The 26,131-nt window shown below is 39.5% G+C and overlaps 1 protein-coding gene and 1 non-coding gene across 4 annotated transcripts in view; both read right to left on the bottom strand.

Moving 5' to 3' along the window:
* Positions 1-26,131, bottom strand: part of UBE2V2 (ubiquitin conjugating enzyme E2 V2) — a 37,723-nt gene extending 11,592 nt beyond the window's left edge. Inside the window, exons 1-2 of one of the 3 annotated variants that reach the window (XM_019286830.1) lie at positions 26,044-26,131; positions 20,155-20,248 (exon numbers count right to left, since the gene is read on the bottom strand). In XM_019286830.1, the coding sequence (XP_019142375.1) occupies positions 20,155-20,212 (58 nt within the window). In that variant the 5' untranslated portion in view covers positions 20,213-20,248; positions 26,044-26,131. Of the gene's footprint in view, positions 1-7,756; positions 7,832-16,569; positions 16,676-20,154; positions 20,249-26,043 lie in introns of those variants that run through there. The other 2 variants (XM_019286831.3, XM_010401195.3) reach the window with 2 other exon arrangements.
* TRNAA-AGC lies at positions 21,796-21,868 on the bottom strand. The gene has a single exon. It is a non-coding gene; the product is annotated as a tRNA-Ala (tRNA).

Below are 26,131 nucleotides of genomic sequence, written 5' to 3'. Positions count from 1 at the left end.
CAAAACATAATTAAAGAATGTAACATTTAACACAGATTATCCTAATAAGTGTAAACTGTAAGGCTGAAATATTTTCACTTGATTTCACTTGTTTTTAAAAAAACCAACAAAAGACTAATATCTGAAAACAAATTGAAAATTAAGTCTTTTTTAATCTAGTGATTAATACTGCTACTTGCCAGAGGAGAGAAAATAACACAGAAGCATTGATTAAATTGTTAAAGAGAGATAAAGACATATTCACAACAGAATATGAAGATGCCTTTAGAGAGCACCAACTAATAGTCACTAACTGAACTATAGTTACTGGATTTTATTATTATGGATGAAAACAGGCAGATATTGATAGATATTAAACAACTGGATTCTTAATTCCTTTACAGTATAGAAGCTACAATGGTACTTCAGCACTGATGGAGGGAAGAAAGCTAATTAACACTTGTGCACACAATCATGGAATGCTTTTATTTTTAAATAAAATATGCACAATGATGTAGTAACAATATTATAATACCATAAAATTTCCATTTACTTATAGCTGCTTATTGTTACGTATTTTTTCTTATAGCTTCTTACAACTATAGTATATTCCATGATTTTCATTAAAAATCCTTTACTGTAAGAATCCAGGTGCTCCATAAAACTAAAACTTAAGACTGGGCACACATGATGTTATTAGCAAGTTTGAAAAAGATAAGGGTCAAATAAAACCATTTTTCATATCAGTTATTCAGTCACTGAAATTTCAGGTTTTACATTACATTAGTCTGTACTCTGTCAGGGTCCCTTCCCCCCACCATGTGGTCCTGGGAGAGGGGCCCCGGGGGGGAGAAGCGGCGTTTCCCTGCCCCTGCTCAGCCTCGTTCCCATGGGTTGGTTTGTGTTCCCTGCGCGGGCAGAAGGACCCTCGGGTCCCGTGATTGCCTCAGTTCCTCGGCAGAGCTCCAGCCATGTGGCTGGAGAAATAAACATCTCTGAAACAGCTATCAAGAATCTGTCCATATATATTTCTTTTCCACAGGCCTCATTGTCTGATACACGTGTTGCAGTATCCCCACTGTGACAGTACTCCAAGCAGTCTCCATGCAAGAAACAAAGAGCTTTATATAATATACAATAACAATATACAATATTATTATTTAGTCAGTATGCAAATATATGGACCAGTATAGATACATATACCTTTTAGTAACTCTTCAACTAGCTTATCTTGCAGAACTGTAACCTCTCTTAAACAGTGTTTAAAACTTTCTTTTTCAGTAACACACACTAAGGAGAGGCTTCCGAAAATTGCAGAAACTATGGTCTCCAAGTCCTCCAAATTCCCAGGGAAAAGCATTAAGAGTACAGTATCAGAACAGTGCAAGGAAATTAAGTCATTCATGTAAGGCCTCACCTTCCTTCCTTCCTTGGTACTACCGCTCATCTGAGCCCATAATGAGCTACTTCAGCTTGCTAACGGAGCAGAAAATTACACATTTTGGCCAGTCTTCTGACAGCTTAACAAACCAGCCCAGCCAGCACACGTACTATTACCCAAAAGCACCAGCAGAGTACATCAAGAAGTAGATCATTTCTCAGTATTTCTGCATAGATCATTTTATAAAGCTTCACTGAAATGCATTTGCCCATTCCTCTGGTCCCATCCTGATTTGTGATTAACATTATGACAGTACATTTACATATCTAATTCAGACTAGAGATGAGAAATTACAATCACACTTCAATCACATTATAGAGCACAAAGTTTTCACTTTTACTCCAGATTCATACATGTTCTGGAGTTGAGTCTGCCAGTAAAAATAAAAAATAAACTAGAATGATCAACTTCTACTTTGCATCACATGACTGAATAGATTCTGACTGGTATGTGCAGTCTCAAATTAAAAAAACCCACAACAACCTCCACCCACAAACCCCATGTACTTTAGCACTCACACATTACTTGAGACTTTCCCAGTATCTTAAATCCACCATTTCTCAGAAGTCCTGCTCTGACTGCAGAACTTCTGAATCACAGTTTAGTTCTTTAAAAAGAACATAAAAGATGGTACCAAACAGGCTTTAAGTTTATTTCTGATCATGTGCTATCACCTTTCAGTACAGCTGAGATGACCCAACTGCTCATTGTCCAGATGTTCCATGCCTTCTCCCAGAACTCTGTTGCTCTTGCAATAACCAGGCTCCTCTATTAGTCAAATTGTCACACTAATTTAGCAAAAAAGCTGGTTTTCCTTCAGGCAAAAATCAAATCCAACCAGTTAATCAACTGAATTGACTCAGGAAAAAAGAACAACAAATGCCAGAGCTGACTGCTGTGTCTCTCAGTGCCTTCCTTTGCAAAATCATGGGTGTGAGGATAAAGGAGCTTTTTGTGACAAAAAGCCACTGCACTGACTCAGCTGTATCATAAAATTGTACTCAACACATTAAACTGTAGGAGATGACACTAGAAAATAACAACCCCTTGTGATGAACTGACCTGTGTTCATCACATTTTTTCCATTACATTATGTGTGCTCACTGGTTCCCATAACTGCCCAAGGGGAGCAGTGAAGGACTTGGGAAACCTCCAGAACATCTCCAGAAAATAATTTAGATGTGCTCTGAAAGAGACAAAAACATCTGAGAGCAAGTGCCAGGTTTCCCACACTAACGTTCTTGTCAGTGATAGAACTAAGTAGCAAAACACTTTTCTGAAGTTAAAAATAAGAGTAAAAAAAAACCTTGTGTTAAAAAAAAATACACAAAAACCCCAACAAAAAACCCAACACACATGCACACAAAACCCTGTCAACATCAACAAAACTCTCCCCCTCCAAACCCACTAAACTGTTTCTATGTCCCTGGCATATAGGATTAATGTTTTATCATCAATACTTCCAATTTAACTGAAGTAATTACTGAATGTTTTAATAGAAAACCATTATTGCTAGATTTCTGACAGGTGACATGGAATACTTAAACAGAGGGGATATAAAAAAAAACCAAACAAAAAACAAACAACCAAACCAACGAAAAACAAGCCCTTATTATAATTTATAATTACAGTATTAGAAACTTCCAGAAAACTAACTCAAATTAAGTATTGTCTTGAGCATCCACTCATGCCCTTGTGCACACTATTACACTCTACATGCTTGTTTTGATCATGCTATAACCTTCACACAAAACAAATTTACCTAGCTTGAAGAATGGAACACATGTGCAACATTGTGCCATCTTTCCAGTAAAAAACAACAAGAACTTCTGTCTAGAAGTCCAGTCAAGGATGATCTGGATTTTCCGGAAATTAAGTTTGCTCCTAGTATAAATAGAAAGTTAAAAAATTCTTTTTCTTCTCACTATTTCACATATTTCAGAAGGCACACTCTAAACTGCATGTTAATAGTGCATATATAACTCGCAGTTTTGTCTCTAATCCAGACAATGCAATTCATCAAATATTTGCTAAGAGCTTTGAAATATTCCTGACTGAATTTGAGTAAGAATCCTTATTTCATTTACAGAATTTGGGCAATGAAACAACATCTTTCTGTTCTCATGTGCAGGTCACTAGCAGTATGAAATCACAGAAACCAGCACCATTCTTGCGCTACCAGACCTCAGGTGTTCTCCCCAATGCCACTTGCTGATGGGACCACTGAGCAGCTTCACACGGGCACAGACAGGTTGGGTTTACTCTCTGTAACAGGCACGCCTCAGCTAAAAGCTCACATTTCCAAGTGAAGGGGATTAAAGCTGTCGATTTTATCACTGGCAGAGCTATAGGAGTGGTAAATTCCCCTCAGCAGGCTGTGCTTTACAGCTCAGTACAATACTGCATCCAGCACCGCTCTTCAGCAGGACTAAAGCTCTGCATGTGAAAACATACTTGGGTTCATCCAGATTAAGAAAACAAAAAGCGAAAGCAACACCCCCCACCCAGCCTCTCTTCATTTTATCTGCGAAGTTCACCTCACTGTGGATTTTACTGACAAATAGCCTCCTGACAACCCTGCCCACAAACTGTCACAGGAACTGCCAAACAACTTTTTACCAAATTCTCACAAACAGCTGAACTAAGTATATTTCACTTAAACAAGCAAAACATCACTCATGCGTACATATACCAATAGTTTTTAATTTAAAAATTTCATCATGAAACTGGACTACAGAAATCCGTGAAATTATCAGTGAATTTAATACCTTGGAATTAGAAGAGAATGAAAGAAGTCTCAATAAATAAAGCCCTTAATTTAAGCATGAGGGTCTACTTTCATATATATGGAGCTACTTCAGACATTACATTCTAAATCTCCTTAGAAATAAGAAACACACTACCACAAAGGACAAGTCAGGAAAAAAGTTATAGCTATGCTTTTATCCAGAATCTGCATAACCTGGGAAAAAAAAAAATCAGGGAACAAAATAAAAAGGAATCTTCCGTGTCCATTAGTAGCACCAACAACTTTCACTGGAGTAACAAATGAGAATTGCCTGGATGGACCTGTTCTTGCTAGTGTGTTGACACAGTTCCACAGTTGGCCATGTCATGTCACCCAGTGATATGGGGATTTAATCAGCAGCATCAAGACAGAACACACAAGCATACTTATGTGAACTTATGTCAGATTTGACAGAGCTCACTGAATACATTAAATCACATTTTTAAACAATTCACATGGACACACTCCTGCAAATAGAATTGGCAGACCAAGCTCCTCACACATCAAATGATTCTTTGCTGTGTAACAGGCAAGAGTGGGATAACCTACACTCTGCTCTTCTCCCTGCAGGTTATAAAAGGGAACCATAACCCAAATTTTTCATAGATTGGCTCAGAGCCTAAAGTGTGAAATTTTCTGTTACACCCAAAACTATGTTTTTTAGAGTAATTGTCCATAACAATATCCACACCCACATTCGGTTTCTCTTAAAATCTCCCCCAGCTCTTGACTTCAATCACTCCTGAAAGTTACATCAGTACCAGGACCATTTTATCATAGTTAAACCAGCACACCCCACACCACCAACACTCCAAAAGACAGCTCCATAAACAAATCCTGATAAGGACACAAGAACAAGTTATATCAAAAAATCATACGTTAACAAAGTTAGGATACTGTCAGGGACGCTATTCTTCCTGATTGAGATAGCTATGTCAGGGAAACTCTGTAGTATGAACAATTTTGAATATATGAGTTAGCTCTTGCCCACTGACTTCCAACAAAACAGAAATTCAAAAGTATGTTCAGCTTGGTAACAAAAAGAAAAACTTCTCAAACCCCATTTATCAGCTTCAGGCTCGCAGCGAAGTAAGTATTTCCTAAGGACAGGGAAACAGCGGAAGCATGTCAGTCTTGCAAATTTCAACCCATAATACAATTTCTCCTGGGGCAGGGAGAGGAAAAAAAAAAATACACAGAGAAACAGAGAAAACAACTTCTTCCTTTCAGTTTCTGAACAATTCATCTTGCTCTGGACAAAATGAAGTAAAAACCTGAAATGCTGTACTAACAACAGTCCACACACCCACAAAAAGAACATAAAATTACAAAAGCCTCAAATAGGCCCTGAAATGGCCAATACATTAAAAACAAAACAAACAAAAAAAATAAGGAGAGAGGGAAGAGGGCCAGGGCATGTGCAATACTAACACATTCTATTTTGGGCTGCAGAAGATATTCCTCTGAAAAAAGCTTTTTTTTGTAAACTTGATGTGTATTCTTGTTTGCCAGTTACCCTGCTCACATCACATACTCTTAGACCTAGTAAATATTCTAAAAATACATGCAAGAAAAGCCTTACTATCGGGAACCTACTATCAAGAAATATTACCAGGTGTACCATAATGATATTGCAGTTATCTGAGGTTGATCACAGTAACCAGGCTCCAAAACCCTGAAATATTTCTAGTAACCTGCCTAGTTACTACAACAACCAAGTTGGACATGGCAGTTTAGTCTACAATAGAACTCCATTGCTGGCATTAGTAGTGGAATGCAGCAATTCAATAATGGACTTTGCCACTCTTGTTGCTCTTGTTTTAAAATCAAGTATGTTACTACACACACAGTAAAAATCACTGTTTCCAATAACCAAGACAACATTATTCTTATTCAAGACATTTGCAACTGCTTTCCAGGAAAGTTTCAATACATTTCAGTAAAATTCAAGTTCATAATTTTTCAAATCCGTCATATTCTTAAAGCTGCACTTACTCTATGCTATTTTTCTCTACTTTCCTCCAGCAAGTATGTCCCAAAGCACTGAAATTCGAGCAACAGAAGATTCTGCATCAACAGTTTTGAGTTTAAATTGGGAAAGTTCTGTATTATATTAACTCAAATGGTGAAACCAAAGTATTTAGCAGCAATAGGTGGCCCATGCACATTGATTAGGATGAGGCATAAGGTACTAATCAAGACTGCACCTCACAGAGCTGTAAGCAATACCAGTTTAGGTTAGTCTTAATGATTTTGCAGATTTAACTATGCTTACCTGTGGAAATTTTCTAAGAATCTAAGTTCAAGAAGAAAAACAAGTTTGACATAATCAAATAAAACTTCATTTCCATGTAGAAAGAAATTATTCATCCCAAAAGAAAGAAACACGACAAGTAACTTGAAGAATTAATAAGAGAAGAGATGAGTAGAAGGTAAGACTCCACAGCTCAAGTAAGCAAATGTACATCAATGAACACTATAGAGCAAGTGGCCATTTATTCACTGTGTTCAATGCTCACTGTAATTCAGAGCCAGTTTTGCTACAATATGGAACAGCTATGAACTGGTAAGAACTAAATGGGTTATTGCACTTCTCTGCAGGACTAAAACCATATACACACATATATATATATGGATATATATGGCTATATTTATATAAAAGACTATGTAGGAGCCCTGTAACTGGTAAACCTCTTTTTCCTTTTATAATATTTGAAATTAAGTAAGTTGAAAGCACACAGGATGGAAGAGTTCAAGGAAGAGGTACAATTCTAGGAAACACATTGAAGTTAAAGAATGCATTTCATCAGGTTTTTGGGGTTTGCTTTTTTCATATGAAGATATGTCACTTGCTGAGAAACATTTCTCAGCATGAGCCAATCAAGAGTCACAGCAGTGTGAAAGCTATAACCCTTTATCTTAAAACCTAATTTTTGGTTAAAGCTAAGTAAAGTAATATTTGTTTTCAGAATTATATTGGTGAAAATTTCTATTTATTTCACCTAAGTGAAATCTTACATTTGCTAGTATCTTAATAGACACAGTCCAGACCTAAAGTTAGGCTGCATGAAAATAACTTTCATAGGAATTTCCTTTATATTTGAGTCCAGCCACAGCCATAAAAGTTTTAAATATGGCTTATATTAAGAAGGCAGCTAATGAGAAACTGTTAATACAGCAGAAGTCTTGGTCCTTTACTGCAACTCAGCATTCAGATTTTGATGGAGGGGAAAAGGGCTGGACAAGTACAGAGGTATTTATTTCTTTAGGGTAGGGCACTAACTTTAATTTAAAAAAAAAACCAAACGAAAACAGTAAAGACAACATAGATTTACAGAAGCAGGGTTTTTTCACCTGGCTTTCCACTTCATATGCATATTCATAACATTAAGACACTATCAACTATCTACTAGTGATAATAATTGAAAATGATAAATTCTGAACAGAACAACGTTTTCAGTAGTAGCTTTAGTTTCCCTGGGGTGGAAAGGGAAGAAATTAATTTCTAGAGAACTAGCCATTAGTAGCTGGATTGTCAAGACACATACCTGATTTACAAACACGTTAAAATGGCTTAAACCACAAATCTTGATGCTGGAGTAAGAAATCTCAGCGGATCAAAACTGCAAAAGCAACATCAATTTATTCAATATGTTTCAGTTGCTGATGGTTTCACACCAAGAATGACAAGACCTCAAACTTGACTTCTCCAGCAGAGTGCACATTCCAAATACAAAACTTCTTAGGGAAAAGTTTGTACAATTTGAGGTTTTCTAATTATGTTTTTAAGTGTGACAGATTACTAGCAAAACAAATTGCTACATTAACAAGGCATCTTCACCTAAGTCTTCCCTTCTTTTATATTGCCTCCAGAGTAACCAGAAGGAAGTGAGTTAACTCCTTCTGGTAACTTTGATTTCTACCAATTCTGTTCCATAATCCATTGGATTATTTACTGAAGGCAGCCCTGTGGACACGACTCTTCCTGTGACAGTCAATGTCCCCCAGGAAAACATATCATACCTGTTCAGTTTTTATTCACTTCTAACCATGCTCATGGCCCGTCCTCTCTTCCCCTTTCCCCTTATACACCTTTCTCAGAGGAGCAGCAGATGGGGATGCAGCTGCCATTAACCACCTGATTCACCAGAGCTGCTCTACTCTCTGAACAGCACCCATGGAGGAGCCAATCTCTCAAAAATTCCATCAAGTTTTTCCCATTCTGCACCATCTCTCCTTACCAAGGTTCATGCCTCACTGAAAACCTCCATTCCTCCACTCCCGCAGCCCAACTTCCAAATGGCCTCTCCACTCCCCTGATTTTTTATGGAACAACACCCTACATGTCCTAAAGTTGCACAAGGTACAACAGTAAATAAAGTCATCATAAGCACACCAGCGAGCAGAAGCACAGAGTAGTCACTGGTTACGTGCACACACAGAATAATGTCCAGACCTGAGAGCAACTCCAACTGAACCCAGCCTTGTTAGCAAGGAAGCAACAACATCGCTAGGTCCTTACATTTTCATGCAAATACGATCATCCCGAGTACTGCTGCTGGCATAGAATGACTAATGGTGCTTAAAAAAATTACACTAATGAAGAAGCCTGCTCCACTACAGATAGAAACGTTGTTAAGACTACAAAATAGAGAAGGCATAAGGAAACTCTTAGCAAAAACAAAGAGGGGGGAAAAAAAAGAAAGAAACCGCTACCTTCAAAAATTCCCACAAATGTTTTAAGTAATCAAAATACCTCATCCAAAGAAACTTTTTTAACAAGTTACCACACCAACAGAAAACTATAGTATAAAACCCACTAAACTGGACTGCAATCCCAAAAGAAAACTGGTGTAAATTGCTTGAAAGTAATTTTACAAATTTGCATGAATATTAGTGACATTTCTTTATCAGTCTATATTATATCTCAGTGCCATTTTTTTGTTATAAACAAGACCAGTGTAGACTCAGACACTGCATGACCAGTGGTGCCTCACGCTATAAGAAAAACCATACAGGTATTAAACAGTTAAGTCACTAAACAACTCAATTGACATCCGGGCTGTTTCGGTGAAGGGTGGAAATGCACAAGCTGACTACGGGTTTAAAACTTAACTCTTTACAGGCAACCACTGAATGAAACACGTGAGATATTAAATAGTACAACCACCTTCCCGTATGTTTCAGTGTATGAAATGACAGATAATGAAAAGTGACACGTTGTGATGCTTAATAAACTGAGAATTACTATTTCAATTTTGTACAAAACAATGTAAGGCAGGAAGCCAGCAAGCAGGAGTTAGAAAAGATATCTGTCACTTCAAAAACCACCAGCAATATCACCTGTGATTTAATAGTCTAAGGAATCAAGATTTTACCAGGCAAAGAAATCTTTCTAATTTCTACCCTCAGAAGTTAAAAACTAACCCCCACACTTGTTTAGTACAAATTACCCCACTATTAAAAGCACAAAGCTAAATAAGAAAAAGTTAACAAAAGGTAAAATTGATCGTTTTTTGAACGTTTTATATTAAACCTGACATTGTGTTGGCAGAGAGAAAAAATTGTTTAAAACACACTTTCAAAGTTACCTTTTAAATTACAATGACATAGAACCTTTTTTTTGTTCCCCAGATAAAGGGATAGAAGAAGCAGGAAGCTAGAAGAACCCAGCAGAGCCCAATATCTTGTCACAAAACAGCTTTCTCAGGGTCTGCTTTAAAAGTTAAGAATACAATGTGTGACCCAGATAACATGAGTAGCATCAAGGATTTAGTCTAGCAAAGCTGTAAAGCTGCCTTAAACGGGTTACAAGTCATTGATTAGCAAACAGTTGTTCTAACACTTGCACAAAGGTCCTTTCCAACATGACTCAGCACCTATCCACAGTCCAAAGCATAATAAATAGACAAATATCCTTTATCTATGTAAAACAAATAATGTTATTCTTTCAGTTATACATGTAAGCATACATCTATTGATATAATCAGCAAATGTACCAATCATCACATATTTAGTAAAAAGAATTGCCATTAAATTATTTTCCTACATTATTTTCGTAAGTCATACTTCAACCTGCTATTTTCTATACGCTGTGCTACTCAAAAGTTCAAATTATTTAATATTTACATGATCACACATTCCATTTCACTGAGAAGAAAGAAAACTTACAATTCCTCCTCTGGAAAAGTTCTAAGTTATATGAATAAAACGGGACATTTTACTAAGACTATACTGAATAAAGGACACTCCTTTCATATGTACTGGGCAAAATGTTTTGATTTACTCAAGCAAACTGCAAACACACTTAACTATCCAGTTTATGAATAGTCAAAAATGCAGTGGAGGGAGGTGATTTTTTTTCTTTATGCTGTTAAATATGTCTAATGCAAGAATTTTTTAAAAGGCCATACTGAATCTATAATTTTTCTGACAATTTTTTTTATCTAGTTGAAGCATCTCATCCTTCTGAAATAAAGACTTTAGAGCTCTGAAGTTCTAAGTGTTGAAGATTCCACTCGTTCCAAAATGCTAACTAGAAATGGTTTAGAGTCACAGACTGAAATCATCACACGTTTTTGAAAAGGCTCTAAACCAGAAGCTCATGTTATTCATAATCAGTCTGACAGCTTCACAGTGATAAGTTTCTGCACTGATTTAATTCAAAATATTGTTTGAATTGTATCTCATTAGTGTATTCCAAATGACAAATACAAAGAAAAACATTTTTTGGGCAGGACAGCATACAGTAAAACCCTTCCAAATACTTAAATCAAGGCTACTTTGAATGCTTTCCCCACAGCACTTTCTTGTCTTTCCATGATCTCTGTTGAGGTTCCCACAGGATAACTGAGACAACAAGGCAACAAAACCTAACAGGAGTAGCTGAAGCTGATGTAATACTTTACATTAAGTTTCAGTCAAGATGAAGTACAAGCTATACTGTAGATAAAAAGAGTTAATAGTGCAGATAATAATAAAAGATAACAGAAGAGATAATAGGGTAGAAAAAAGAGCAGGGGCAAAGAGAGAGGAAAGGTTTGTTAACAAAGAGAGGCTGAATAGTTTCACAGCATGTATTTAACACTACCTCTGGAAAAATCTTCCATAAGGCAAAATACAAACACTAACAAATACATATGTAATTCAATTCCACCAACTACTCACAAGACTTGGAAATCTAATTCTTACATGAGAAGTCTTCTCATGCATGCTTAGGTTTATAGTATGGACCATCTGCCTCCAACTGCTGAGAGGCATATCTTCCTGAAACTCTGTGTTACACCTTTATCCAGGCTAGAATTTTCCAGGATTGTACAGAATAGTTTAGATAATGGGCTTTGATACTATGTCTGATAACATCTTTGAATTTCAAACAAGCTCTGAAACACATAGAAGATTACAAAGTAGGCCACTTTTTTATTGCAGAGGTAAGTTGCTTTGCTGTGAGCACTCTAACACAGCTATTGTGGCAGAAAGACGTAAGTGGGTTTGTATTTAAAGACGGAGTTATAAAACACCAGGAACAAAGAAAGGAAAATGATACAGGCAAAGCTCTGAGAAGAAAGAGAGTATCTTGCCTATATATGCCCCAAAGTTGGAAAAGAACTGATGGTCTATATATAGTTTAAAAGCCATTTGTAATCTAGACTTTTCTCAACCCAGCTGAAATTATTTGTGGTTTGTCAAGATGTTTTTAAGCAGGCAGAACAATCACAGTCGCAATTCCTTGTGCATAGGACAGGCTATAAAAACGCTCCACACAGAGTGCTTGCTGCCTCACAGAACACAGTATTTTACTTCTTTTGTTTTGTTTGATTACTTTCAGCTTCAAGAAATCTGTGCTTACAGAGCTAACACTGTAAACCCACAGAACAAACATGGAGGACTGTAAAATTCTAAAAAGCTCTTAAACCAACTTCTTGGACCAGTTCTGGATAAATGAACAATGTGGTGGAGGCGTAAAAGAGAAAATGGGAGGGAGTAATACATCCTTCAAGGTAAAACACAGCAGATAAAAAACAGACAACTATTTGCTCCACAAAGAGAAAAAAAGAGGAAGGAAACGAACATTCAACAGGTCAGAGGAAAAGAGAAGCCTACCTGTGCAGGGTTTGACACAAGACTTTTCCAGACACAAAGTTTAAATTATACCACATCTCCTACATGGAAAAAATTATCTTTAAAACGTTGCTTCTACAACCCACTTATGAATATATCCCTTTATTACTCCTCTGAACGGCCCTTCATCTCTAGGTGTCTCCACACAGGGTGTAAATCTTTACCCTACTAAGCCCAGAACAGACATCAGCCTGATTCAGAATGAAGAAGAAAAGAGTTTCAAGGCATTTAAGAGAAAGTGTTGCAAAACATTTCACATTATGGAATATTTTGCAATTGAGGATTTTAAGAGGGGAAGAAAAAAACCCCAAGTTTCAAAGCGAAATAAACCAAAACCAACAACAACAACAAAAGCCCCAACCATTAGGAATGGTACACTTAGTCCATACTTCACAGCTCAGGGAGTCTAGAATGCACTCAAGACCACTTCCAGCCCTGCACTTTTAATACCAGCTTCCTTACTGCTGTAGTCATGCACACTTAAAACTGCTTCCACAACTACCAAATGTTTGCAAATAGAAGTAAAAAACAAAGTTAAGAAAATAAGGCACTGACATTGTGCATTGTGCCATTTCCACTCACAGAATCAATCATCTATAAAATCAAAGGGAAAGACATTTTTGCACAGGCAACTCAAGTTACACAATGAAGCTGTTTCATCCTTATAGAGTAACTGGAAATGAAAAGTATGGATTTTACAGAAAGAAATATTTCACAGGCATCTAGCCACGTACCTTCAAAAATATTAGGGACACTTTCAAAAAAGGATGCTCATGACTACATACTAGAAGTAAATCAGGAATCTCACATACAATTTTGATTGTAGATCAGTCCATTTTTCTTCCCCAAGCACATAGTTTCAGCAAACCAAGGGGAATTTTCATTAGCACAGCCCTATTCACCCTCCCCCAAGCTACTGAAGCTCTTGGTTGAAGAGGAAGGAGACAAAAGCATTAGCAGCCCATAGTTACAGCACCATATTTGACACTGCTTCCTTGATTCTTGTATTTTCCCACATAAATTCTAACCACTTAGTGACACCATCACTGCCTTTAGGAAACATTTCCATTTTAGAGAGACATATATACGTATAACCTTACATATAAGGTCATATTATGTGAAACCCCAATTATCTAAATGCAGAAATTAACTCCTGAATTAACTCCTTATAATGATGTTTTTCATCGGCTTCTTTTTCTTGAGATACGCAAGAGATATTTAAATGGTATGCCTTAGGGAATTATTTCTTTTAACTTGAAATTATATCTATTTACATTTTCTACTTTGTATTTTAAACAGATTAACAGAATGCATCTCCACCTAAGCAACATGAAACTGGATGATTATATTAATAGCTGCTCTCTTCTCTAAAAAATTGACTTGTTCAGACCTCCAGCAGTACCCACACAAATAACCTAGATCCAGCTTCAAGGAGAAGCAGTTGTAATATCAGATCTATCAAACTGCAGCTTACAAATGCCCATTTCTAGCATATGCAATATCTCCATGTACAACTTACTTGTTACAGGTGATTTTAGAAAGCAGGTAAGATACTTATTGAACAGAAATGTAACACTGATATATACAATTTCTTTAGCACACATTAAAGAACAGCTATTTTCAAACTAAATTCTCTGCTGTTAAATGCACATAATTTGTTACATGATTGCTCAAAGAATTAGCAAGCCCAGGAAAGGAATTTCTGGGATAAAAGTAAGACAGTTGACCTTAGTAGAAGTTTTGCTGTTGACTTCCTTGGGGCTAGAATTTCATTCCTGAACTTTATGCAATCAAAATATTCTTTTTTTTTTTTTTTCTGAAATAGATAATGATAAAGTTGAACTTTACAGCAAGAGCAGATTAAAGTCACAGAGCTACATACATTTAAATCTTAAGTCTATGAAAAAGGTAAGCCTATAGCAAATAATTTCCTTCCCTCCTCCACAAATGATTATAACACAGCTTCCTGGCAAGAGCAGTTCAGGGTGAAGTCTGAATTTCTGCATACTATGTGGAAAGAGCAAAACAAACACCCCTCACCCCCCCACCATGTGTACACCAATAAAAAGTCACAGTATTTTCTCCACAAGAATATGTTGGTTTAGAAGCCCTGACTAATTTTCCCAGCAGTTTTGATGATTCAGTCTGCTTGCTGCATTTTACTACAACAAACGAGTTTAATTTAATTTCTTCAACAAGGTGTACATGCAGTACTGGCCCTTTACATTGTATGGAGCAGTCACACGTATTAAGAGTTTTCCACATCTCCGGCTTTTTATGAACTTTAAGAGTGGCTGTATTTCTGAGTCAAAAACAACCCCCTTGAATAAATGTATATAGATTTTAAAATAACTCCTGTAAGACTGCAAAGAACACTTACGGCAGTAAAACCATCAAAGTTCAGTCAAAAAATATTTATTCTTATAGGGTTGAACTAGAAAGAAAATAGCTTTTTTCACTACATAAATTTTTAGTAACTGATACTCTACATTAAACAGATTGAATGGACTCTGATGCCAAATGCCAGTACTCAATACACAACCTGAAGCAACTGCACTTCCTAGTGTATTACAGGAAATCTCCAGCCAGAGCCTAGACATAAGCTGAAGTCTTTCAGTGTTGCTCCATAATAAAACTCTTTTAAACTTAGACACCAGGAAAAACCCTAACAAAATAAAATGCAGTAATTCCCAAATGACAAATACTTGGGTTTCTCTAAATATATCCATTCTAGCTCAGTTTATCACAGGCAATACCTGTCTTTTTGGACTGTTCTTCCACATAGTTAGTTGCAAAAGCTATTCCACAGCCCAGATTGGTGCAACTTTATCAAATTCCACTGTGGAAATCCCACATCCCCAAACTTATTACCAACTGGAGATAACTCCTTCCTCTTACAAAAAAAAAAAAAAAAAAAAAACAACCCAAAACCTGCCCAAGCTCCCTTCACAGAATTAACAGCAAGGTACCAAGACCAGTTTAAATATACAGATGTTTCTTCTGTTTTGTTATAGTCCCAAACCCCAGTGATCCAGTAGATTGGCAGCAGAAATAAATTAGTGGCCAACATTCACCCTAGACTGGCTGCTGAGGTCTATTCATTCCCTTACCCTGAGATCCATCAATCCCACTTACAAAGTCTCAGGGGTGAGAGAAGAGGAAACAAGGCCCTGAAGACTTCAGGTTTCAGCACTGGGGGAAAGGTCTTTTGTATTTCAAACCTCTCATGAAATGAAACTGAGACGGTATAATTGTGCTTCTACATTTAGCACTTGAAGCAATATCCTTGTCCCTTTCTTTGCCAGCGCTTTCCACAACGTTCTGCCGCACCAACGCTCCGCACGTGGTATGCTGGTTACTGAGATGGGCTTCCTGGGATGACTGGCAGCTCTTTGCCCTTACATCTGCCTATGGGAGACCCTTTGGCTCCAGTGGATGCCACGGGGAAGAGAGCTCCAGTCCTCCTTCCCGCTATGCTACAGTCACCACCAATGTGAACTACCTTTGCCCCAAAATACAACACAGGCCTAAGCCCTTCTCTTCCCAATAAAGAGGGGAAAGAGACAATCCTTTATTTCAGATACCACTAGATCACGTCTTCTATATTCACCCAGTGGTACACTGGGACAAATCTTCAGTACAAATCTTTCTTTCCTGCAGCACTTTTACCAGGCTAACGATATCTCCTCCCTCCCTCACGTACACCAGCATCTATCCATCCATTCCTGCCTCTTGGCAGGTCAAGTCTTCCCTCCCCCGGCACTCGGAGCCCTGTCTCCCATCACGCACCCCCAGGCCGGGCTCTCACTAGGATGTCGCTGCCCCACGGATGGAAGGGATCGGGCCCGGGGCATAAGTGAATTAGGAGGAATTTCTTCACATTAGACATGGGAAGGGGCTGCCCAGGGAAGTGGTGGAGTCACCGTCCCTGGTGGTGCTTCAGGAAAGACTGGACGTGGTCTAGTTGGCAAGGTGGTGTACGGTCATAGGCTGGACTCGATGATCCCGGAGGTCTCTTCCAACCTAAGTGAATCTGGGATTCTGTGATAACCTGTCCCGGCGTCCCTGCAGCTTCCCTTTCCCCCCTGTTAGAAGGCAACTCCTCCCCACTGTCGGAGGCAGCTTGCCCCCCACCCCATCCCGGAGAAAGGAGACCCGCCCCGGGCCCTTGCGGGGGCGCCTCCCAAGCACGAGCCCAGCGCGCCGCTCTCCCGGGCCCACCGAGCCCCCCCTCACAGACCTGTGGATCCGGCCATCTTGTCCGAGCCCCCCCCACACCGCTCCGGGCCCGCACGCCACGCGCGTCACTTCCTCCTCGAGAGGCTCCGTCACTTCCCGCCAGGAAGGACGAGGCGCATCCCTGGAGCGCGCGGGGAGGGGCGGGGCCAGGGGAGGGGCCGGGAGCCGTCCTCGGTCTGTTCTCCCGGAGCCCTCGGGCAGCGAGCTTCTCTCACCTCTGTATCCCTCTCGCCAGCCCCGGTCCATACGCGTGCCCCTCCAGTCGTCCGCCACATCTGTTCCCATGCGGGCTGTTACACCTGAGAAGCAAAGTCCCGTGGCTGCATCCCTACCCTGCCACCCCCGCTCAGCCCGCACCCTAATCCCCAGTAATAAGGAAGTCAGCACACAGCGGTGAAGCTTCACTTAAATTTTTGGTTTTTCAGCTTGGCTTCAAACAAGGCACTTAGATTCACACGGGTCTTTGGAGCCGAAAATAATAATTAATTAATTAATTAAAATGTGCCAAAGGCAGAAAAGGAAAGAATACAGATAAAAATTTCAAAGCCACAGAAATGCCAGAAGAAATAAATCAAAGAGGTGACAATTGGAGTTAACTCCTCAGAATGATGTGACAGTTTCAAAGGCTGAAATATTTGACATTCGGTAGCATAAGAACTGGTGGAAAATTAATTCCACAAATGTCTAGCCATGATGCCAAATGTTTCTTCACCTGCAGAAGTCGATTACAAAACACAAGCTCCAGGCCCTTCCCCAGGAGCCAATGCTGAGCTCAGCTGAAGGTGGCCACTGCGGTAGCACCTCGCACATCCTACCCGGGACCCACAACCTGCACCGTGCTTGGGACCCACAGGCAGGTGGGAAAAGGCAGCTCCCCTTGCAGAGTGCTGGTGAAGGGCAGCAGGCTCAGGAAGAATCCAAAAGGGCCATGTCAGCATTCATGTGGACATGAGGGAAATGCACACCAAAGCAACCTGCAGGCGAATACACCTGAAAGGGAACACATCCAAAAATTGCCGGGGTCAGTGCAATGAGGGATTCCCAGGAGGACTTGGAGCCTGAGCACTGGGCTGCTGCCAGAAGCAGTCTCTAACAAAAAAAGACTGTCACACACGCACCTCGCTAACCAGTGCCGACACCTACGTGCTGTTCTTGACATCCTATTTTATAAATAACACTCAGTTGTTTCCTTTACAGGTTATAAAGAGAGAGTTAAACTCCTTCACAGATTCTTCTGGTAGAGATCAGAAAGAGCAATGATGCAAGATGTTTTTCTTCCAGCTAACCTGAAACCTCTTCAGCAGCGAGGACTCAATCACTCAATGCTGAGTCGAAAGGTACCCACAAGGACCATGGAGTCCAACTCCTGGCCCTGAACAGCACCATCCCCACCCTCACACAAAATGCTCTGCCTCCCTTCATTTATCCTTTGTTCATTTTAGCCCAAATACTGGTTTTGCTGTCTCTGCATACATAAAAATGATAAATCTACAATAGTTTTTACTTCTCCCATTGATTTCTATTTTCTTTTATCAAGTTACTAGTTTCAACCAGATTTTTTTAACATAAATAAGCAGGAGTTTCAATATTTACACCAAAAGAATTAGAAGTAAGCTTTCCCAGTACAGTGAAACTGTTCCTTAAGCTGCATTTCAATGACCTGTGGAGCTTTCTGTTGTCAAAACAAGCTGATTGTAGGGATTCTCTTGTGTAGCCTATTTCAATATTTTTGTGGAAGTAGTAAGGATACTGAAAAAAAAAGTCAGAATATTTTTAAAAGTTCTCCCCTCTTGTAACATCACTGTAGAAAAGATTGTGGCCTTGAACAGAAAAAAAAGGTTCCACGAGTTATCCTTCTCCTATTTTCTGGAATCAAGAGCAGGTGCGGGAGGCTATTAGAGACCACTACACAAGCCTTGTCCACTGTGGTCCATCCAGAATGTAATCAGGCTGTTCTCCTACTGTTCTCCTATTAAGATAAAACCTGCTCAGCTCCAAGGTCAGAAAGAAGCACAATGGCCACCCAATGTCTGTGCTTTTATTTTTTTTAAGGATTAATCGTTCTTTTTTAGGTGATTCTATCCTAACGGCACACCTGCATATCTTGAGACATGACAGAAATACAGCCATAGGCTCACCAAACCAAAGCCCACTGGTATTCCATGGGTCTCTAAAAGCACACAGAAGGCTCCACAGTCCATCTGTATCCAGACCCATCCACCAGATGTCAAGGCTTACACTTACCAGCAACAAATTACTGCGATACTAATTACAACCACAGGAAATAAAATGGGTCAAAATGGAAAAAAGGCATAAGGTCACTGGCCTAGGTGAGGAAACCTCTGCTGAATGACTCTAAAACCTTCTAAAAGCTTCTTATATTGGGCAAAGTTTACTGGGAAAAAATGTTATTTTTTTCAACATTGAATTTGAGAGGAAGAATACATGACAACTGGAAGCTGAACACATTTTAAAGGGGTAACTTCCTTTCTTTTCAAACAGGCTGAGAGAGTTGGGATTGTTCAGCCTGCAGGAAAGAAGGCTCCAGCAAAAGCAGCTTCCCAGTACCTAAAGAGGGCCTAGAAGAAAGCTGGAGAGTGACTTTTCACAAGGGCATGCAGTGCTAGGACAAGGGGTACAGCCTTAAACTGAGACAGGGCAGGTTTAGGTTCGATATTAGGAAGAAATTCTTTACTGTGAGGGTGGTGAGGCAGTGGAACAGGTTGCCCAGAGAAGCTGTGGCAGTGTTCAAGGCCAGGTTGGATGGTGCTCAGAGCAACCTCCTTTAGAGGAATGTGTCCCTGCCCACGACAGAAGGGTTGGAACAAGATGATCTTTAAGGTCCTGTCCAATGCAAACCATTCTGTGGTTCTAGGATTGTAAGTGCTTACACATGGTAGTGAACGCACCTCTCACTCTCTTCAAAAAGGGTTCAAAACACAACTTCTGCTTACAACTTGGTCAAAATAGGATAATGGTAGTCATATCAGAAAAAAACTTCCATTAACTTTATCGTCAAATATCCCACAATACCCATCAAGAGAAAAATCAGAACTGCAGTGTGCTCAGCTCAGAAAACAAATGTTCTACAATCATGTTGTGAAATAATTTTATTTAAAAGAAGCATTTCACAGAGTTGAGATTTTTGAGTGCAGATTCTATAGATGGCCCTCATGTTGTAAAAAACTGTCTCCAGGTTGCTATATGATGGTCCCCAAGCTCCATCTCAGCCTAGAAAGATTTTCTAAGTAATATTTGGAACAAAGTACTGATAAAAGACAACTGAGGAAGAGTTATTTCCTATTTGCAGACTACAACAAAGACATAGCAATATCTTTCAGCAAGTTTAGTACAAACAAATTATTATTCAGCATTAATAACAAACTTGTGTAACTGATTTAAGCATGATATTCCAGAGGACTATAAAGTATGAGTGGTAACAGTAATAAAAAAAACAAAAATCAAATAAAATGGAATTCCCTCATGGTTCTTTACATAGAATATTTCTATGCAATTTCTGACTCAGAAGGCACAGACAGGCCCAGAGTGGTTACTCCTTTGACATGAGGCTCTGGGAACTACTTACCCACAAGTAAGTAGTATCCTTCCATAGGTAGTTCTTTTGAGAGCCAGGACCCTTGCATCTCTCAATCCAGTAAATTCTTCACAGGATAGTTTAGCTAAAAAATAAGGACATAAGACACCACATGGGATGAGAAAAAAACTCTTACTGCTATTCATATTTAGACCAAAAGAATTGGAAGAAAGCTTTTCCAGTGTTTACCAGCCCTAGTAGACAGAAATGCTGCAATGTAGGAAGCTGGGCATAAACGTAATGAAAAGTCATTAGTCCTGAGAGCTTTCAGCCAGAAGGCACAGCTTTTCCAGTGATTGCAGACTGCACTCGAACAGAGCCCCCGCCCCCAAATTCCCTCATTCCATCAGTGCACAACTTGCACTTGAACAGCCAAGAACAACAACATAATTCATCCTCTTCAAAAGCACAGAAAGTGTCAGGTATTAAGCAGTAACAGAAACACAGAAAACACAGAAGCAATAATCATCACACAGAAGACTACTGAAGAGTCTCATTCCAGGCAAACAGACATTTAAATCATTACCTGAGTCCAGAGAGGACTCATGACAGGACCATAATACCTTTCTCTCCATTAGACTTCATTTTAAGAGGCATCAAGCAGTCTTATAAGCCACAATTCCTCTTTTCTCTCCAGTACTTCAGCAATACAAGAGAAATAAGCAAATTCAATTTCTATCCCATTCCACCTAGAAGTTAATTCCTTTCTTGTCATGGTCACAGGAAGATCTCCGAGCTCCCTTACTTTCTTCACAGGTGCTACTTGTACATCCATATAGCAGGGTACCTCCTCCTCCCTTAAAATGGAGCCTAATGAATATCTTTTGTTTCCCATTGCTATTTGTTTTAATATGTGCCACTCCCAAAATCCTGACTGCAAAAATTCCCTGTACTTGCAGGAAGCAGGTTCTGCTCGTTTTCTCATGCTGCCTCTAACTGAAAGTACAAGCAGTTAAATATCTGAATAAGTAAGAAAATAAAACCAAAATTAAAAACAAACAAACAAACCACGAAACCAAATAAAACCCTCATGAAGACTTAAAATGTGCAAGCATAGATTTACAGAGAAAATTTCCATGGTATTTCAGAGATGTGAAAATTCACAAGCAAAAGGTACAATCTTGCTACCAGGTGCAAAAGAACTGTACAATGTTCTAGCCCACTCTTTCTAATAAACAGCCTATACAACCAAAATAGAGCAGAAACAATGAGTCTTACTCAAACCACGAATACAAAATTTTGTTCACTACACACTAAACTAGAATATCAAATGTAAAGTTAACTAATGAATGAAATCATTAACCAAATACTTAAGGACCAATCAAAAAATTCCTCATTTCCTTTCCTCAGTAATTTTTACATGTCATTTATTATTGCATTAAAATCTCAGTAAATTTCGTTATTTCATGCAAATATTATATTTTTTACTTCCTCTATGCAAAAGAACAAACATCTGATTTTGAAATGAAAAAATGAAATATTTAAAGCAGTATGCTTTTTTTTTTTTTTTTTTTTTAGTTTACAGGTCTTTCAGGCTTCTTTACACTCTTATACAAGAAAAATTAAGTGCGAATAGGAAAATAATCTTAACTGCTGCCGTGTTGTTTATAATGAAATCAACACGGAAAACACTGGAGAATGCGGGCATCGATCCCGCTACCTCTCGCATGCTAAGCGAGCGCTCTACCATTTGAGCTAATTCCCCGCCCAATAGGCGAGCCTTAAAACCTGGGGATACACACTCTAAACTTGAAAAAACCCACAACACAACTACGTTGGATTATAAATTCGCTGTTTCTTGCTGAGTCATTCTTTCCACTCACCAACAACTGACCGCAGCTCGCAGCTGCAATCATGGGACACCGTCTTTCAGCATGTACACTACGAGAATAATCTTATTCATCCTTTTATAACACGAGTCTTTGTTATTTAGCTGTTTACATACAAGAAGCTCTCCAAAAGATCGAGTGACTTAAAAGAAACCAAATGTCTGTTTTAAGGGGGAAAAAAAAAAAAAGAAGCCCGACTTTTATTGAACAACTCTTCCAAATTCCAGGAACCCCCCATTCTTTCCAGTTTTCAGGGCATGTACATATAAAGACTGGTTCAGGAAATGTTTAATGAAGGAAAAAAAACGTTATATGCTTGATTGAAACAGAGTTTTATAGTCAAAACTTATACGTGTGTGTGTGCATATATATATGCACACCCACATCCTCTCATATAAATACACACATACATCTTTTTGGAATGTGTCTGGCTTCTCTGAGGTGAGAGAGTCAAGTGAAAATAAAACAGCTCTGTATTTTTCTTATTTATTACCTCACCAAATGCACTTGCCTGTAATTAATACATTCCTTTTAACAGCCTTAAACCACTGGTTTTTTAAAATGAACACACCCGTGCTCACGTGACTTGACACGCAGCATAAAGCGGGGAACACGATGATGTATGGCCCCCCCAAACTGCACCCACAGCCCCCCGGGCCGGGCCCCCTCCCCGCCAGGGAGCAGCGATGCCGCGGTGCCCCGGCTGCAGGGGCCGCTCCGCGCTCCTCCCCGGGGCCCCGGTCGTGGCCCCTGCAGCTGCGCTCCGTCACGGACCGGCCCCTCAGCCTGGGCTCCTCGCGTTAGCTTCCCTGCTTCCTCGGGACAGCCCTCTCTCCTTCCACAAACCCTTTCCTTTGGCGTTCCAAAATCCCGTGCCACCTGCTCAGTTCCCTTCCATCCCCTCCTCCCCCCTGCCTCCTTGCTTCTGCTTCACAGAATCAAGTAGGTTGGAAAAGACCACAGAGATCGTCGAGTCCAACTTACGCCTGCACACCACCACGTTAACTAGACCACGGCACTAAGTGCCATGTCCAGTCTTTCCTTAAACACCCCCAGGGACAGTGACTCCACCACCTCCCTGGGCAGCCCATTTCAATGTCTAATCACCCCTTCTGTGGAGAAATTCCGTCTGACGTCCAAACTAAACCTCCCCTGGTGCAGCTTACGACTATGTCCTCTTGTCCTGTCCCAAGCTGCATGGGAGAAGAGGCCGACCTCCATCTGGCTACAGCCTCCTTTCAGGTGGTTGTGGAGAGTGACAAGGTCTCCCCTGAGCCTCCTTTTCTCCAGGCTAAACAGCTTCAGCTCCCTCAGCTGCTCCTCAATAGGACTTGTGCTCCTGCTCTTTTCTGGACTCACTCCAGCACCTCAGTGTCATTCTAGTAGTGAGGGGCCCAGAACTGAACATGGTGCTCGAGGTGAGGCCTCACCAGTGCCGAGTACAGGGTGACAATCACTGCCCTGACCCTGCTGGCCACACTATTTCTGATACAAAAATAATGTGAACACACCTGTAACAACTTTCGCATACACATAACTTGATCAACCCAGGTTTTTTGGGCTGAACCAAACCAAAGTGGCTGAGCTCCAATTTACATCTTTCCCCTACTTATTTTAACCACAGAGGCCTCTCAGATATCTCTTTGAAACATAAAGTGATACACCAAGCAAGAGAGCTGGGTTTGGCTCTGGTTTTCTGTAAGATGAAAAGAGTTTACGAACTCCACCTGATTTGCCGTGGCATTGTTCACTTCTGCTCTTCTCCATAAGCTCCCTCTGCTCTTGCACATACAGCCAAATTATATAGCCCATAATCTGCCATCCAGTGACTTTCTGACTGCTGCTTGAGCATCTTCATTTACAGAGGAGATTGTTCCTGCCCTGTCAGCCCTAAACCAGACAATGGCTCCTTGTTAAGCCAGGCCGCATTTCTCACTCCACAGCAGAATGGGAGAAGTTACTCATCCATCAAGTTTAAGCCAGGCAAAGAAGAAATCACATCAGAGCGTGAGTGGAGGTAAGATCAGCACCTGACTGGTTTCTAACCAGCCTGGCTTGTTTTTACTTCTGATGCTGAATCATTTTATGTAGCCCTGACATGTGATGGATGGTTTGGAGCTACTGTACATGCAAATTCAGTTGTTCCCGGAGCTGGATTCTTTGGCAGGTGGCAACACGGACTAGGAATAGCTGAAACTAACCCACTGTCTTTACTCTATGTGGCAGTATTCACTTCGTGCGTGACAAGGGTCAGCACTGATTTGCTACAATTTTTTGACAGCGCCAACCACAAGAAAATAGGAAGGGGAAGAAAAAATAATGGCATTCAGAAAAAAATATAGCTGTTAGTTCTAAGACCACTAATGGTACAAGTGAGAGTACTAATCAGGTATAAAGTTGCTCTGGATTTATGGCCAGCTGTATGTTTAAACTATACCTGATTTTTTTGGTTTGTTGGTTGGTTGGTAGTATTCTGTTTCATTTTTTTTTTTAATCCTAAAGCTAGTCCTATCAGTTAAACCCAAGATTTTTGAAGTGGATGAGAGGGTGATTGATTGTGTATAGTTTTTCAGTATTTGTAGAATGTTAAAAAGATTAAAAACAGTGTGAAAATGATGTAACACTTGTGAAGTAAGGAGAGATCGTTGCCATGTAAATAATTCAATTTTCTATGGCAGCTGCTAGAACATGCACAGGCACCTCAGCAGATTTTCTGTTGAAAACACTAGGTGGAAAACTGTGATACAAAATCCAACTGAAGTAGGGCACATTTTTTCATATGATCTTATTTATGTAGCACAAACCACCTTGGATGCTCATCTGGGCCTAAAAGCACCTGCTTACTTGATCATCTCTAGGAATTTAGAACAAGTTAGCTAACCAACACTCATTATTCCATTATTTAGCAGTGATGACAAGAACATATTTAGACCAGGCATTCCTGAGTAACTTCCTGGTCAACTATTTGGATTTTAAAAAAAAAAAAAAATCACCTTATTTTTGTCTTTCTTGTCTGAGAAAATAAAGCTTTCTTCACAGGAAGTTGTTTAGAGATGGCTACTAACAATGCAAATGTTGTTATAATCATAAATGACTGGTAAACAACTCAAGATTCTGCACTGATCTTGTTTCAAGTTGTCTAACACCATTAACATTTTTTCATAGCCTTTTATTTATTTGAGAAGTCCTGAAGTAGCTGTAATTTTACTAACAACATTTAGCAAAAGAAGAACTCAAGAGCTACAAAAAAATAGCTCAGCTGTTGCTGAAAGAAATCAATGAATTTCTGGTTTTTCCTTCTTTTACTTTTTTTCAGGAAAAATATTTGGCAATACACAAAAATAGCAAGATTACAAACACACAGGAGATGTGTTATTGCCAAAACTTCAGAGACTCCAGGGAACTGAGGAAGAAGAGTGTAAGTTGGAGCACCTTAGCCTACAGAGTTTCACCAAGCCTGCTGGCTGGATAAACCAAAGGTGGGTTTTACCATTTACTGATAAAACTGCCTTTTCTTGCTAACAGTTAACCTGATGTTTGGTGTCAAAAGTGCAGAAGCAGAGATTGTTTTGCAAGACAAGAACAGCTTTTACAGTTACAAATAACCCTTATGTTCTATGATCTCCTTAAAAAAAAAAAAAAGTGACGAAGAACAATATACTGCATATCCAAATTATTCAGAAGTCGTGCTCTCAGGTGTTAGAAACTATCAGGAATGTGTCTGGAAAATGAAAATTCTGTTCTCTTTAAACGCATATTAATACACTTTTTTCAAAATTGTTTTCCAATCTCCACCCTCAAAGCAATGCCTAGGAAAATGCATGAGCATAAACCTAATTATGAATTTACATTATGAAAAAAATATTTAGATCTATTTGAAGGCATACACACTTGGCTGATATTCCTGCTACCTATAGCCATTGCACTTGGGAAAACTAGGATAAATATCTGCCCTTTCCAGCATTACCTTTTCCCCCTGATGATACAGAAGGCAGCTTAGGGGGGAACAGAAGAGCTGACCGACAGGCAGACTTTTCTTTTGAAGACTTACCTGCCATACCAACAGCTGCCTCATGCATTAGGAGGAGACACAGCTACAGCACTTCCCTGTTGACACGATGACAAAACCTCCCAGCACC

This window comes from Corvus cornix, chromosome 2, assembly GCF_000738735.6.
Source record: "Corvus cornix cornix isolate S_Up_H32 chromosome 2, ASM73873v5, whole genome shotgun sequence".
NCBI classification, from domain to species: domain Eukaryota; kingdom Metazoa; phylum Chordata; class Aves; order Passeriformes; family Corvidae; genus Corvus; species Corvus cornix.
Note: the sequence above shows the minus strand (reverse complement) of the source record. Positions and strands in the feature narration are given on the sequence as shown.